The sequence below is a fragment of the Dreissena polymorpha genome, chromosome 4 (assembly GCF_020536995.1).
Source record: "Dreissena polymorpha isolate Duluth1 chromosome 4, UMN_Dpol_1.0, whole genome shotgun sequence".
In the NCBI taxonomy this organism is placed as follows: domain Eukaryota; kingdom Metazoa; phylum Mollusca; class Bivalvia; order Myida; family Dreissenidae; genus Dreissena; species Dreissena polymorpha.
The window spans coordinates 8,870,750-8,889,070 of NC_068358.1; the positions used below are offsets into that span (position 1 = coordinate 8,870,750).

An 18,321-nucleotide genomic window follows, 5' to 3' on the forward strand; every position below is an offset into this window, starting at 1 on the left:
AAAACTAAAAGTTTATTTTTAAAATACTGAAATATTTTCATGTTTGAAAGATGTCAAGTATTGCTTTTTATAAATCAATACGAAATGCTTGGAAAACTGCTTTTTGATAGAACATTTTTAAGGCCAAGGCCTGTAACTTTGTTAAAAAATCAATGGTTCCAAACGAAACTTGAAATTGATATGTAAGTCATGCAAGTATCTGGAAGCGTTTAGAAAAAAAAATACGAAAATGTACACCGGACGGACAGACGGACGGACGGATAATCCGATATATTCAAAGGTTAAGATAATAGTAATTAATTATAATTGTTATGCCACTTGTAAAACTGTGAAAATAACTGTGAAAATTACTTATCACTTAATATTGATAATAAGAATAGTTAAACTTATTTATAATTTCCCATCTTCTTATAGTCACTATATTTAGTTTGGTTATTGATGTTCCAATTTTAATACCAGAACTCTCCCGATCAGAATTTTTTTTTTTTGTAATCTCTTTCCATTCAAAAGTGCATTCAATTGTTTTGGTATTCTGATCATAAACGGAAGTTTTACATTTAGTCAGCCTTTAACAAACACAAAACGCTTGAAATTTATGTTTATCAGGATCTTAAACTTATATATTAATCTACCGTCGGAATCAAACAAATAACTGGCAGTAAAATATTGATGCTTCATCAATATTAAACCTTGGAAATGTTGCTTCATTTCCTTTTGAAAATCATGATTTTTTTTTCAAATCAGTGACTGCGTTTATGTTAGGTATTCGGAAATATTATAGCAAGTTGAACTACTCAACATACGTGTAACGTTAATGCCGATTGGTTTATGAGTGATAAGGGCATTATATTGGTTTAATTATTTAACACTTGTAGCAATCAAGGATTCAAAATGTTTGACTGTATCCAGACCGGATTCTCGTTAACTGTGTAGACATCAGGTTCCAATCCAGAGATAGTTTATTAGTCTATTTAAGCAACTAAAGCTCTAAGGTTCAGATACATTATTTGAAAGACACATAGTAATGGCAAATAAAACATGTTCCAACAGTCTCAATAATTGAACAGGGTATTTGGAGCAGAGACACGAACAACTACAATGTACAGAATGGAAAAGAGAAAACCGGATTGCTCGTTTTGGGAGGAAGTTTTGAGTTTTTTTACGGACGAATGTGATGAAAAGAACACGTATGTTGCTATATCATGTTTAGGAGCTGTATAACAGCAAAAAATATCAGATATAATGTGAACTTTATGTTTTATATTTATTGTTCATATTGTATTTGTATAGGACAACATATTTATTAAAATAAACTACAACAAAAGATACATGTACGTCTATTTAACAATAGTATTTTAGTGATTTTATATTTTAATACTTTCTTCGTTTCAAATAAACATTTAATTTCCAGAATCGTCTCATATCCTAGCGTGATTAATGTTAATGTCACCAGAACAGCTTATGTTTTTGAATGTTGCCCTGGATACACTAATACGAGTGGCGACTGCAGACAAGGTAATGTTGTTCTTTTTTCCCGATTAATCGTCAATACATATAACTATAAATAAGATAATTAAGCCTTCATAAAACTACAAGCAAGTTCAAGTCGTCACGTGATTGTTAATTCCCTAACCAAGCTCAACAAAGTTGAACAAGTTTTGCACTAACACATGATTGTCCGTCTGGTGACTCTGGTCGTAGGGCCGATCAACTTTTAACTTTATTGGTAAATTGATATAATTGGAGGATGTGAAGTGCATAAGATAAATAACTGTCGGTCCATATATCGAAAACACAATAAATATGTCAGTAGAAGACTTCGTACGTAATTGATTCCCTGTTTGTGCAGATATTTCCTTTATATAGTTTAACATTTGAATTTCTGTATGGCATATCGTGGAAACTATATGAGTTATATATTATAAGTATGGTGATGTAAAGTCAAACAAGCTAGCGAAATGCGGAGTTATTTAGAAATGTCATAAACATGTTGTCTGTTGACATCCCTTTTTATTTAGAACAGTGAGTATGTTTCAAATAAAAATCAAATGTGGGCTCTAAACCGTCTTCATATCTTTTACAGGATGTGACAAAGGAACGTATGGAGCAAACTGTACCTTTAATTGCAGCTGTGCTAACATTACTGCCTCTAATCGATGCGATCAAGATACAGGCTACTGCCTTTGCCCTCCTGGATATTACGGTCTTACCTGTGCAAATGGTACAAACACTTTTTGTGTATGACGAGATTGTATTTGCATTAATTACACAGGTAGTCACGTGCGATTTGTGTCGTTTTAGCACACATTTAATTTGATGATTTCATGTGTATTACATACTACTGAAACATTGTATTCTTTCAGAATGTGGAAACGGATATTACGGATCAAATTGCAGTTATAGATGCATATGTGACAATAACGCAACATGTGATAAACACAACGGCAAGTGTAACTGTACTGAAACGCCTGGGTGGACAGGAACCGCGTGCGAAAAAGGTAAGGTTTCCAAATGAAATAACATAAGTAAAATACCAAATAAGCAGTCCATGTGTTGTCAATTGTACAATTATACATTTGAAAAATTAAAATTGCTTAACGCAAAACCTAAATATGATGGATTGATGCAAAAAAAAAATATTCACAATTGAAAGATTTGTATTTTCGTCATATGGTGAATTATACTCTATATTAAATTTATCAAAACAATTGAATATGTGATACACAAAAGATGATATCCTATTGTGGGGTATTTTCGACGGTGTCTTTTGAATAATTCTCTCAAAATGCAAAAAGAAACATACCATAAATGTTGGTTATGTAAAACAAATATATCACCGACAAAAAATTACAATAAAAACACTTTTGACATGTTTAAGTTTGTTTACTTAGAAACAAAACAAAAGTTACTCACTGCGCATTCAGGGTGTTTTCGACGGTCACAGTCAACTCAATTGAACAGCACTAAAAATTAAGCAACCTTCTTCACATGCAATGGAAGACTTTTGTAATACATTTTCAACTGGAATATCAATATAATTTGAAAATTGTGAAGTGTAATATTCATATATGATTTCATATTGCGATCGTATAATCATTTAATATTCTTCTGTGCAATCTAGATATACACTTGGATCTATCATCAAACCTATAACAATGGTTGTTAAAGTATATTAAATTGCCTAGAAGGCCAGTTTGCAGATGTTTAATATCCTACTAGAGAATTTGACCTCAAGTAAACCCAATTTTCCCTTTCTCCGGAAACCGTTTTCTGTTGAACAGTATTCTATAGACTAACATAAAAAGCACCACATGACTATTCTGGAATGTTCTGTGTTAAAAACAGGCGAAATGACATCATTTGGATTACATCAAAATGATTAAATGTAAAATGATTACCTGTATTTTTTTAGGATTGATGACAATAGATAAAAACTATTGTGTACGAATGTAAGTTTGTTAATTTTACGTTTTTATTGCGATTATCACTTAAATTAGGTCGTCTGTTGAATGAACTGCATGTATGAAAATGAATCCGTTGAATACTTAAATCGGTTTTAGAATCTACATACACTGTTTTCTGGCCCAAATATACACAACTAGATCATAAATAGATTCTTTAAGCGTTAATTGAAACAACATAGATATTATTTCAAATTTTTAAACACTGTCATGAAAAAGAGCACTTGGTTAAAATTGACGACGCCGAGAATTCCGAATTTAAAAGTAAACATGGACCATCTCCGGAATCCTCCGCAAGACATATTGCGTGCCCAATAAACCAATCTTGATACACTGTTTATCTCCGAAATCCCCGTAAGATAAAACGACTCGTCGATTTCACTCCTGTCGGTTGAATAACTTTTTTTATCAAGTTTTTGGTTTAAGAATGTCTCCATAAAAGTCACGCGAATTGATGCCCGTGGTAACAGGTATTGTATTTATGTCGATACATTCGATTAATGAACTCGATTTTAAAGACATGTGTGTGAAAATAATGGTTTATATGTTTTTGGCTGCATCAAGAAGAACGCTTAGCTGTACGTATGCGCTCATAAAAGCTAAAAACATTCAGGAAGAACTACATGTGTTTAATACACTATCTGTTGGAGACTTTTATCCCGCGTGTGTCCGTCTTTCCATTTGTCCATCTGTACGTTTGAATCTAGATCCTGTGATAAAGTTCACAAGCTAGATTGATGAAACTCGGTATGTGTATTGACCATATAAGGAATATTTACGTTATTTCAGGTTTATATCCGACAAAACTGTTATTGATATGGTTATGATACGTATTCAAAACTTAAATCTTAATCCTTCGATAAATAAAAAAGTACTAGAGCTATGGTTTTAAAACTTGGAATTTTGATAGAAGGTAACATAGAAAATATTGACGTTAGTTATTTTAGTTGTTTCGTCAGACAACAATTATTGGTGCTATGGGTAGTTACATACATAATTTAAATCTAAAATCGGGATCCCGCGATTACTTAAAAAGTATGATCTTGATGAAATTTGGTATGCAAAACGAATCAAATATTGACAATTTAGGCGTCATTTCGGCTTTGTTAGTAAGTCCGTCTGTACATACTTACGCTTGTTTTTCTTCTCAAAATATGGATCCAGCGACAATTCTAAAAGAACTTAAGCTTGTTTGATAGAGCACAGTATGTGGAAAGAGTGCCTTTTTGGCAATATGCACTTTATTTCAGTTATCTTCAAACAAAAATTGTGGTCATATACATTCGTTTAAGCTAAATTCTGGATCGTACGACAATACAAATAATATCAAAGCTATGTTGATAAAATTTGTCATGTCCATACAGGGACGTGTTGGCAATATGCACGTTGGTTCAGTTTTGTCAGTTTTCGTCGGACAACTGTTTTGGTTGCTATGGTTACGGAAATAATCGAAACATTAAAATTGTATCCTTCCATAATTAAAACGCAAATGTAAATAACACGTACAGACATTTTGTTTTTGCTTCGACAACTTAAACGCCTATGAAGTTATGTTGTTTTGTCTGTAAACAAGTTTTAAAACGTCACACATCCGAATACAATTTTCTATGAGTCAATAATTATTAAAATGATTTAAAAAACACACGATAATATAGATACATAACCGAGTGCACACAGTTATATATATACACACCTAGACTTATTCATAATAATTATATAACTTTTATATTCACTTCATAGGCGCTCGATGTCAATGTTTATATTTTTTTTTATTATTATTTTGTTTTTAGTTACCCGTAGTTTATTATAATGCAAACACATACTAAATCAATAAAAATCTTCCGACAAAACGTCTGCTTAAAAAAAAGTTCGACTATGTACATAGAAATTGTCAATTTCTATGTACATAGTCGAACTTTTTTTAAGCAGACGTTTTGTCGGAAGATTTTTATTGATTTAGTATGTGTTTGCATTATAATAAACTACGGGTAACTAAAAACAAAATAATAATAATAATACAAAAAATATAAACATTGACATCGAGCGCCTATGATTCACTTATCATGATTCTGTCAAACCAGAATGCATGAACGACACATTCGGGCGTGATTGCGCCGAAAACTGCACGTGCAATGAGAACCAGACATGTGACCATATAGATGGCAACTGCACTTGCAAAGAAGGACACACCGGACAGAACTGCTCTGAAGGTCAGATACAGAGAATCATAAATGATTTGCTAAGGACACAGTGATATTTTAAATTTATATTTATATTGCTTTGTATTGAAAATATTCTTCGATACAACATACGGCGCAGTACATCTATAATAAGTACTGATCGCTGAAACAAATAGTGTTCAAGGTATTTTTAATCAGAGCTAGTGATAACATTTTCGTTTAAGGGTTATTTTTTTTTTGGGGGGGGGGGGGGTGGGGGTCGTACTTATGAATCCTGATTCACGTGTAAAATACAAACACCGAGATTTGTTTAGAATAATTGTGTTTTGCATAGAATGTTTCATTTGTTCATGAAACTATCCTGCTTAAAGAAGAAATTGATTACTCCGATAATTGTTTTCAAAGCTTTATTATTTATAAGATTCAAAATTTAATATCCATAATAATGTGTAGTCATCTAATAACTATTTGAATACACGTACGTTTGTGACTGATTAATCTTGAATTCATATAAAATGCAATAACACGATTGTCTGCTTATCTGATCACGAGAAGCGTACAACTTTATTACAGGTACGTGTATTTAATTTATATTTAACTTACCACTAGCTTATCATGTTAATATTTTAAAGAAATTCGCCCAAGCTAAAATCATTTACAAGGATTTTATTACACGGATACAGAAATAAACGGCTTGAATGATGTCTTAGGCTGGATGGATAAATGATTTAAACTTACAGTTTCACCGGGTGTAATTATTGATTACTTTGTTGTCAACGGATTTAATTGTTTCTTTTGAAATATGAATAACTAAGGCTTTGCAATAATATGTAATTAATTAAGCATATGAATAGCTAAGATTTTTATGGTGAATTTCATAGTAAATTTTGCCAATTTATTTTTTAATTGATGCGTATTTAAATATTTGCTTTGCGTATTTTACGGTAAAATCTTATATGCGTTTCTTTGACCAATTATGAACCAACAGCACTACTGCAAAATAAAAATATATTGTCCTTCTTAAAGAATTGTATATTAAGCATACATGAAAAACTTATTCAAGAATATTTTTAGAGAACATAAATATTGTTGTGAAATATCGAAGAGTAACTGTTTAAGAATGTGCAAACATGACGTATGGAGCGAATTGCACCGAACAATGCAAGTGTCAGAAAAATACCACAAAGTCATGTGACCGGATGAATGGGACATGCACGTGCAAACCTGGTTACTGCGGCATTTTTTGTATGCGGGGTAACATACACAATTTTCATATTAATACTTTGTTTGATTGCTTTGGTTGGTTATAGTAATGTCCTACAGTAAATCTGGCATATTTAAAACTATCAACAATCAGGTGGTTCATGTTTTGTTAACAGGATATATCGTTCAATGAGCATAAATAAATGTTGAAAGAAAACATATTGACCTTTTGTATACCATAAAAAAGCGAAAAGCTTGAGACATTTACATAACATTGATGAGCTGTGTGTTTAAGATCTTACTAAAGCATGCTAATGCATACTGAATAATAAAGGAAGATGATTATTAAAGTAAGATGACATTTTATAAGAATTTGTTTACACTGTGATAACACAGAAACATACTTCGGACATTCGTTGTGCAAAAACTGCTATAAACAGTCTTACAGCGACACTAAATATCCAACTTAATACTCTTTAAAAGCTCTTCAAACCACTTCAGGATGTACAGCGAAATGATCGGGCTTGTTTTAACAAAGGTTCTCAGAGCAATTGTATCTATTTAAGAAAGTTAAGATTGGATCGGTTAGTCAACATATCACATATACATGTAAACATATATTTCCCTAACAAACTAAACAATCCCTAAGAAACTTAGAAAGGATAATTGCAGAAATACATGGTAGATGGTTACGATTGAAAGGGAGAGTAATACTTGGGCCGAGTGCGTACGCCTAACTGCGCTGAATTGTGCGTTATTCCTGGGTGTTAGCTACATCAAGTCTGATTTTTGCCACATGTCCTTACTGTTGTTGCACTGAAAGCACTGTAATATTACCGTTAGTCCTCATATCCCACCGTCAGTCATTCCGTCCACAAAAATATTGTCTGCGGTTATACGAAAGATACTGAACATGATTTAATGGAACTATGTGTAACTCCATATTAACAACGGTAATAAGATGCTTATGCATGCACGAATTGCATTGAAATCCGAAATCAAAGGTCTGGTAACTTTGACAAAAACACAAAAACATTTAAAAGCTGTAAAAGCTTACAGTATTATGAACGTTTGTATGCAGATAATCAGCGAAGACAGAGTCATGCACGACATATCATTTTCATAGAAAGGTTAATCAAATGATAACAAAACATGGTACACATTTACTGTAAATTTAACGTGTATTTGTATTTTTTATCTCAAGTATGAAACATGTTTAAAATAAATATATTTTAAAAAAACGCCTTTGAGCGTAATGAACACGCTTTCATAATAAAAGTAACATTCACAATTTGGCTAGTTTCGAAGTGTGAGCGTATTCTTTCATATTTGTGTTGTCATAGATGCTTTATTCATGATGACCCAGATATGATAGGTGTCAAAAGTAAAACCGATACACAATGTCTGCGTGTTGTTCAAACGATAATACATAAACATATGTTTAATTGACAGAATGTGACCCTGGGTATTATGGCAACAATTGCAGTATGAATTGCAGCGACAATTGTATCGGGACACATTACTGTCACCACGAGACTGGAGAATGTATTTGTCTGGGAAAGAAAGGAAAAAACTGCACTGAAGGTTGGTCAATTTAAGTTATAAAATATATATGATAAAGCGAGTAAAATTATAACAAAATATATTAAATCCTTATTTTAGGGAAGCCATTGAGGCCTAGTTGATGTTTGCGTTTTGACTTCTGACCCATTACTTGCAACTTGCGACTTATGACAGGAAATGAGCTACTTGCAACATGGCATTTTACGCGCTGTACGAGTTGTTATTTTGAGATGGTGAACGAGCACAAATACAAGTCTGTCTGAGAAGCTATTTTTATTGTGTGATTTGTGTGTAATGCGTGCATGCGTGATATCATTAGTTTCGTTCGCATTGTTTACTAATCTTGTTTGACCAGTGTTTACAAACACAAACTAAGGATTGACCTCATCCGACGATGCACGAATAACATTTATGTCATCATTGCATCTAAATACCTTGATGGATTTTAATGCAAGACTCGAGTATATATTTCCGTTAAATGTAGGCACGTGTGAATCAATTGCAATTAATGGTACAAACACTTTTTTGTATATGACGAGATTGTATTTGCATTTATTACACTGGTAGCCACGTGTTTTTTGTGTCTTTTAAGTACACATTTTATTTGATGATTACATGTACATATTTATTACATACTACTTAAACATTCTGTTCTTTCAGAATGTGGACACGGATATTACGGGTCCAATTGCAGGTATAGATGCATATGTGACAATAACGCAACTTGTGATAAACACAACGGCAAGTGTAATTGTACTGAAACGCCTGGGTGGACAGGAACCGCGTGCGAAAAAAGTAAGGTTTTCAATAAGCATAACCACAGTAAAATACAAAAATATTCATTCCATGTAATATCAATTGTACAATTATACATGTGCACATTAAAATTGCTTAACGTAAAACCTTAATATTATGGATTGATGCAAAAGGTATTCACAATTGAAAGTTTTGTATTTTAGTAAATGTAATTTCGTCGTATAGTCAATAATATTCAATATTAAAATTATCAAAACAATTGAATATGTGATACACAACAGATGCTGTCCTAGTGTGGTTTATTTTCGACGGTGTAAGACTTCTTTTGAATGATTCTCATAAAAATGCAAAAAGAAACATACAATTAATGTTGGTTATTCAAAACAAATATATCACCAACAAAATTGTACAATAAAACAATTTTTCTACATGTTTTAGAAACAAAACAAATGTCAGTCTTACTGCGCATGTTCTGTACATCATGAAGGGTATTTTCGACGGTCACAATCAACTCAATTAAACAGCACAAAAAAGTGTGCAGTGGAATATTCATAATATATCGTTTCATGTTGCTATCCAATAATTATTTCATATTCTTCTATGCAATGTAGATGTACAAGTGGATCTATAATCAAACCTATAACAATGGTTGTTAAAAATTCAAAGTGCATTCATTAATTAAATCTGTCACAATATATCATATCATGTGTAAGTTAAATTGAAAATTATTATATAATATTGCTGGGTAGGACAGTTTGCAGGTGTTAATATCCTACTAGAATTTGACTTCAAGTAAACCCAATTTCCATTTCGTCGGAAACCTCTGATTTCTGATTTACAGTATACAATAGACTTACATAAAAAGCATCACATGACTTTTCTGGAATGTATTGTGTAAAAATAGGCGAACTGTCATCATTTGTATTAAATAAAAATGATTTATAAATGTAAAATGATGACCTCGAATTTTTTAGGATTAATGACAACAGATGAAAACTATTGTGTACGAATGTGAGTTTGTTTATTTAAAGTTTTATTGCCGTATACATCAATTAAATTAGGTCTTCTGTTGTATGAACTGCATGTGTGCAAATGAAATAACATGTGACTTACGCTGAGCATGCGCAAAATACCATATAGGAAAATGTGTGATCGTCAGAAATACCCTACGTCGAAAATACCCTTCGCGACGATACAATGGTAAAGAATAAAATATTTAAAAAATCATTAAAATAAAATTGAAAAATAACTAAACATGCATAAATAATGGTTTCAGAGGTAAAGGGGATATTTGAAAAATATTAAATAAATCTACGTGGAGGATTTATATACTATATTAAGAATGTCTGAAGGTGATCCAAGGACCAGAAAAAGTCCACGACGCATCATGCGGCGTCTAATCTGGGTCTACGCTGTTTGCCAAGGCCTTTTTTCGAGACGCTAGGCATAAATGGGTTAAAACGTCACAAATACGAATACAATTTTCTATGAGTTAATAATTATTAAAATGATTAACAAAACACACTATAATATAGAGATACATAAGCGAGTGCACAAAGTAAGATATAAACACACATAGACTTATTCATATTAATTATATAACTTTTATTTTCGTTTATCATGATTCTGTCATACCAGAATGCAATAACGACACATTCGGGCGTGATTGTGCCGATAACTGCACGTGCAATGAGAACCAGACATGTGACCATGTAAATGGCACATGCACTTGCACAGAAGGACACACCGGACAGAACTGCTCTGAAGGTTAGATAATCATTAATGATTTGCTAAGGACACAGTGATATTTTCAATTTGTATTGCTTTGCATTGAAAATATTATTCGATACAATATACGGCGCAGTAGATTTTAACTATTATAAGTACTGATTTGTGGAAAAAATAGTGTTCAAAGTATTTTTAATTAGAGCTAGTGATAACATTTTCGTTCAAGGGGTATTTATGAATCCTAATTCACGCGTTAAGTACAAACACCGAGATTGGTTCAGAAGAATTGTGTTTTGCATAGAATGTTTAATTTGTTGATGACACTATTCTGCTTAAAGAATAAATTTAATACTCCGATATTTTGTTCAAACCTTTTTCATTTATAAGAGCATATATCCAATTTCAAATAAAATGTACATAATAATATGAAGTCATCAAATAACTATTCGAATACACGTATTGTTGTGACTGATTAATCTTGAATTCATATCACATGCAATAAAACGACTGTCTCATTATTTGGCCACGAGAAGCTTTCAACTTTATTATAGGTACGTGTATTTAATTTATGTAAAACTTACCACGAACTAATTATGTTAATATTTTAAAGAAATTCGCCCAAGCTAAAATCATTTCGAAGGGTTTTATTACACAGATACAGAAATAAAAGGCTTGAATGATGTCAATAGCTGGATGGATAAATGATTTAAACTAACAGTTTCGCCGGGTGTAATTATTTGTCAACGGATTTAATTGTTTCTTTTGAAATATGAATTACTTTGGCTTTGCAATAATTTGTAATTAATTAAGCATATAAATGGCTTACATTTTTATGGTGGATTTCATAGTTACTTTTTCCAATTTATTTTTAATCGATGCGTATAAATGTTTGCTATGCGTATTTTACGGTAAAATCTTATATGCGCCTCTTTGACCAATGATGAGCCAACAGCTTTACTGCAAAATAAAAATATATTGTCCTTGTTAAAGAATTGTATATTAAGCATACATAACAAACTTATTCAAGAAATTTTTAGAAAACATAAATATTGATGTGAAATATCGAAGAATAACTGTTTAAGAATGTGCAAACATGACGTATGGAGCGGATTGCACCGAAAAATGCAAGTGTCAGAAAAATACCACAAAGTCATGTGACCGGATGAATGGGACATGCACATGCAACCCTGGTTACTACGGCATTTTTTGTATGCAGGGTAACGTACACAATTTCCATATTAATACTTTGTATGATTGCTTTGGTTGGTTATAGGAATGTCCTACAGTAAATATGGCATATTTAAGACGATCAAAATTCAGGTGGTTCATGTTTTGTTAACCGGATAGATCGTTCAATGAGCATAAATACATGTTAAAAGAGAACATATTGACCTTTTCTATACCATAACAAAGCGAAAATCTTGAGACATTTACATTACATTGATGAGCTGTGTGTTTAAGATCATACTAAAACATGCTAATGCATACTGAATAATAAAGGAAGATGATGGTGAAAGTAAGATGACATTTTATAAGAATTTGTTTACACTGTGATACCACAAAAACATACTTCCGACATTCGATGTGCAAAAACTTCTATATACAGTCTTACAGCGACACTAAATATCCAACTTAAGACTCTATAAAAGCTCTTCAAACCACTTCAGGATGTACAGCGACGTGATCGGGCTTGTTTTAACAAAGGTTCTCAGAGCAATTGTATCTATTTAAGGAAGTCAAGATTGGATCGGTTAGTCAACACATCACATATATTTCCCTAACATAGTAAACAATCCCTAAGAAACTTAAAAAGGATAATTGCAGAAATACATGGTAGATGTTATGATGGAAAGGGAGAGTAATACTTGGACCGAGTGCGTACGCATAACTGCGCTGAATTGTGCGTTATTCCTGGGTGTTATCTACATCAAGTCTGATTTTTGCCACATGTCCTTACTGTTGTTGCACTGCAAAGCACTGTAATATTACCGTCAGTCCTCATATCCCACCGTCAGTCATTCCGTCCACAAAAATATTTTCTGCGGTTATACGAAAGGTACTGAACATGATTTAATGGAACTATGTATAACTCCATATTAACAACGGTAATAAGATGCTTATGCATGCACGAATTGCATTTGAAATCCGAAATCAAAGGTCTGGTAACTTTGACAAAAACACAACAACATTTAAAAGCTGTAAAAGCTTACAGTATTATGAACGTTTGTATGCAAATAATCATCGAAGACAGAGTCATGCACGACATATCATTTTCATAGAAAGGTGAATCAAATGATAACAAAACACGGTACACATTAACCGTAAATTTAACGTGTATTTGTATTTTTTAGCCCAAGTATGAAACATGTTTAAAAAAAATATTTAAAAAAACGCTTTTGAACGTAATGAACACGCTTTCATAATAAAAGTAACATTCACAATTTGGGTACTTTCTAAGTGTGAGCGTATTCTTTCATATTTGTGTTGTCATAGATGCTTTATTCATGATGACCCAGATATGATTGGTGTCAAAAGTAAAACCGATACCCAATGACTGCGTGTTGTTCAAACAATAATACATAAACATATGTCTAATTGACAGAATGTGACCCTGGGTATTATGGCAACAATTGCAGTATGAATTGCAGCGACAATTGTATCGGGACACATTACTGTCACCACGAGACTGGAGTATGTATTTGTCTGGGAAAGAAAGGAAAAAACTGCACTGAAGGTTGGTCAATTTAAGTTATAAAATATATATAATAGAGCGAGTAAAATTATAACAAAATATATTTAATCCTTATTGTAGGGAAGCCATTGAGGCCTAGTTAATGTTTGCGTTTTGACTTCTGACCCATTACTTGCAACTTGCGACTTATGACAGGAAATGAGCTACTTGCAACATGGCATATTACGCGCTGTACGAGTTGCTTTTTTGAGATGGTTAACGAGCATAAATACAAGTCTGACTGAGAAGCTATTTTTATTGTGTGATGTGTGTGTAATGCGTGCATGCGTGATATCATTAGTTTCGTTCGCATTGTTTACTAATCTTGTTTGACCAGTGTTTACAAACACAAACAAAGGATTGACCTCATCCGACGATGCACGAATAACATTTATGTCATTATTGCATCTAAATACCTTAAAGGATTTTAATGCAAGACTCGAGTATATATTTCCGTTAAATGTAGGCACGTGTGAATCAATTGCAATTAAAACGCATACACAAGAATGAAATGTGACGTTCTGGATTGTGCAGACATACATATTAAACGTGTTAATAAAGTCGACACATTTAGGATTGGTTTCCCAAATCCGATTGCAAAAATAAATATGCTCGCAAACGCGATATTGTGTTTTATTATTGTGTTATATTAAAGTTACCAAATACACTCATTTTACTCTGTTTGACAACCTTGGGAGTTAAGGTATGTGCACTGCTTTATGTATAATCATTTGATTGGCATATTCCTTCACAGAGTGTGATAGTGGTAAATACGGCGAGGATTGCAACAGAAAGTGCATGTGTCCATGTTCACATGACCAGAAATGCGATCCTTGCAGCGGGGTATGCGAAACAGAGTGCTCGAACGAAACCCACGTAAATGGTAAACTTCCAAAGTGTATTTGTTATACATGTTTTTTTAAGCTATAAAAATATATACCATTTGAGCACATGCTTTATTAAAGCTTATCGACAGTACATTTATTAGATGTGTAATTGAAAAGCTAAAATGTTTAAACGATACGTCATGTATAAGCTATCGCTGATACTGTTATTGAGAAGGTGCATTGGTTGCTTTTGACTTTTTGATAACAAAGGAAAATACATTCATTTGAAATTCAGGAAATTCAGGAACAAAACTCGACTCGTTGACACTGACTTGTACCGCGTAATAGATTTTCGTGTAGTCGCGTTATTCCTTTTGATATTAACAAGAGACATTCGACATCTATTCATTGAGAAATATGCGGTTTAAGTATACTGTATTTGGTTTCTAGTGTGCTTGATTCTATTGTTCCGATATGTATCAAAGCAAAATGATTATTTTCAGTGACAACACTTGTTCCAGACAAAAAAATGGTTAAAGAAGACTTCCTGCAAAAGAATCAACTGTCAATTGCCTTTGGTGTAGTAGGAATAGTACTGCTTATCGCAATCATCGTAACTGTGTGTTGCTGTTATTATAAAAGAAAAACATGCTGGTAAGGGAATTCCGTTTTTACAGTTAAAAACGACGAAACTACTCGTAAAACTACACAACCACTACACCATCACCACGACCACCACCGCGACCACCACCACGACCAACACCATGCCCACAACATCAAAAACCACCACGACAACCACCACGACCACCACCACGACCACCACCACGACCACCACCACGACCACCACCACGACCACCAACACGACCACCAACACGACCACCACCACGACCACAACATCGATAACTATCACGACCACCATCACGACAACCATCACGACCACCACCACGACCACCACCACGACCACCAACACGACCACCAACACGACCACCAACACGACCACAACATCGACATTTATCATGACCACCATCACGACCACCACCACGACCACCACCACCACGACCACCACCACGACCACCACCACGACCACTACCACGACCACCACCACGACCACCACCACGACCACCACCACGACCACCAACACGACCACCACCACGACCACAACATCGACAACTATCACGACCACCATCACGACCACCATCACGATCAAAACCACGACAACCATCACGACCACCACCACGACTACAACATCGACAACCATCACGACCACCACCACGACCACCATCACGACCACCACCACAACCACAACATCGTCAACCATCACGACCACCATCACGACCACCATCACGACCACAACCACGATAACCATCACGACCACCATCACGACCACCATCACGACCACCATCACGACCACCACCATGACCACCATCACGACCAACATCACGACAACCATCACGACAACCATCACGACCACCATCACGAACACCACCACGGCCACCATCACGACCACCATCACGACCACCATCACGACAACCATCACGACAACCATCACGACCACCATCACGACCACCACCACGACCACCATCACGAAAACCATCACGACAACCATCATAACAGCCATCACGATCACCACCACGACCACCATCACGACCACCATCACGACCACCATCACGACCACCATCACGACCACCATCACGACAACCATCACGACAACCATCATGACAACCATCACGACAACCATCACGACAACCATCACGACAACCATCACGACCACAACATCGACAACCATCACGACCAACAGCACGACCACAACATCGACAACCATCACGGCTACCACTACGACCACAACATCGACAACCATCACGACCAACATCACGACCACCGTCACGACTACCACCACGACAACCATCACGGCTACCACCACGACCACAACATCATCAACCATCACGGCTACCACAACGACCACAACATCGACAACCATCACGACTACCTTCACGACCACCATCACGACCACAACATCGACAACCATCACGGCTACCATTACGACCACAACATCGACCACCACGACCACCATCACAACCACCACTGCAACCACCACGACAACCACCATGACGACCACAACATCGACAACCATCACGGCTACCATTACGACCACAACATCGACCACCACGACCACCATCACAACCACCACTGCAACCACCACGACAACCACCATGACGACCACCACGATCAACACCACGGCCATACCACGGCCACCTCCACGACGACCAACACGACAACTTCACGACCACCACCACCACCACGACAACACCACAACCACCACAACCAACACCGCGACCACCACCACAACCACGACCATCACCATGACCACAACCACGACCACCACCACGACCATCACCACCACCACGACGACCACAACGACGACCGCCAAGACCATCATCACGACCACCTTAACCACGACGACCACCACGATCACCACCACGACGACCACCACCACGACCACCACAACCATCACGACCACCAACACCACCACTACCACTGCAACCAGCGCCACCACCGCGACCACCGCGACTACCGCCACCACCACCACACGACCACCACCATCACCACCTCCACCACCACGACGACCACCACCAACACCACCTCAACCACAACCACCACCTACCCTACTAGTACTACAACTACTGTTGCTACTACTACTGCTGCTACTTGTACTTCTACTACTACTATTACTACTTCTACTACTACTGCTTTTACTACTACTACAACTACTACACTACTTCTACTACTACTACTACTATTACTTCTTCTACTACTACTTCTACTACTACTACTACTACTACTACTACTACTACTACTACTACTACTACTACTACTACTAGTACTACTACTACTACTACTACTACTACTATTACTACTTCTACTACTACTACTACTACTACTACTACTACTACTACTACTACTACTACTACTACTACTACTACTACTACTACTACTACTTCTACTACTACTACTTCTACTACTACTACTACTACAACTACTACTACTACTACTACTACTACTACTACTACTACTACTTTTTCTACTACTACTACTACTACTACTACATCTACTATAACTTCTACTACTACTACTTCTACTACTACAACAACTACTACTGCTGCTACTATTACTACTACTACTACTACTACTACTACTACTACTACTACTACTACTACTACTACTACTACTACTACTAGTACTACTCCTTCTTCTACTACTACTACTTCTACTGCTTCTACTTTTACTACTACTTCTACTAATACTACTACTACCACTACTGCTACTACTACTATTACTACTACTATTACTACTACTATTACTACTACTACTACTACTACTACTACTACTACTACTACTACTACTACTACTACTACTACTACTGCTACTACTACTACTACTACTAGTACCACTACTACTACTACTACTACTACTACTACTACTACTACTATTACTACTACTACTACTACTACTTCTTCTACTACTACTACTACTACTACTACTACTACTACTACTACTACTACTACTACTACTACTTCTACTACTACTACTACTACTACTACTACTACTACTACTACTTCTACTACTACTACCACTACTACTACTACTACTTCTACTACTACTATTACAAGTACGACTACTGCCACGCTTACATTATTATACACAGGATCGCGATGAAATCAGCGGATGATGGAAAGAGGGAGCGGCTTACCTCTCTGGTCGTAGAAAATGTAGGATACAGCCCATGTAAGAAACTTCATTATAAGTTATGTTTAATAGTTTTTCTCGTTTTACTTATTTAAACATAGTTTTATTAATTCATTGAATCATAGTCT

The 18,321-nt window shown here is 35.2% G+C and overlaps 2 protein-coding genes across 2 annotated transcripts in view; one reads left to right on the top strand and one right to left on the bottom strand.

Annotated features, from left to right (window-relative positions):
* LOC127877086 (multiple epidermal growth factor-like domains protein 10) overlaps positions 1 to 14,502 on the top strand; it is a 31,971-nt gene extending 17,469 nt beyond the window's left edge. The window contains exons 3-13 of the mRNA XM_052422715.1: positions 1,068 to 1,187; positions 1,412 to 1,515; positions 2,084 to 2,221; positions 2,364 to 2,498; positions 5,543 to 5,671; positions 6,761 to 6,895; positions 8,297 to 8,428; positions 10,802 to 10,930; positions 11,974 to 12,108; positions 13,494 to 13,625; positions 14,462 to 14,502. Coding sequence (XP_052278675.1) covers positions 1,068 to 1,187; positions 1,412 to 1,515; positions 2,084 to 2,221; positions 2,364 to 2,498; positions 5,543 to 5,671; positions 6,761 to 6,895; positions 8,297 to 8,428; positions 10,802 to 10,930; positions 11,974 to 12,108; positions 13,494 to 13,625; positions 14,462 to 14,502 — 1,330 coding nt within the window. The remainder of the gene's footprint in view (positions 1 to 1,067; positions 1,188 to 1,411; positions 1,516 to 2,083; positions 2,222 to 2,363; positions 2,499 to 5,542; positions 5,672 to 6,760; positions 6,896 to 8,296; positions 8,429 to 10,801; positions 10,931 to 11,973; positions 12,109 to 13,493; positions 13,626 to 14,461) is intronic.
* A 505-nt stretch (positions 14,503 to 15,007) lies between these two features.
* LOC127877088 (uncharacterized) lies at positions 15,008 to 16,691 on the bottom strand. Its single transcript, XM_052422716.1, has 2 exons — positions 15,589 to 16,691; positions 15,008 to 15,011 (listed from the first exon to the last, which is right to left on the bottom strand). Exons 1-2 carry the CDS (start codon positions 16,689 to 16,691, stop codon positions 15,008 to 15,010), a joined length of 1,107 nt encoding a protein of 368 aa, XP_052278676.1.
* Between the last annotated feature and the right edge of the window lie 1,630 nt (positions 16,692 to 18,321).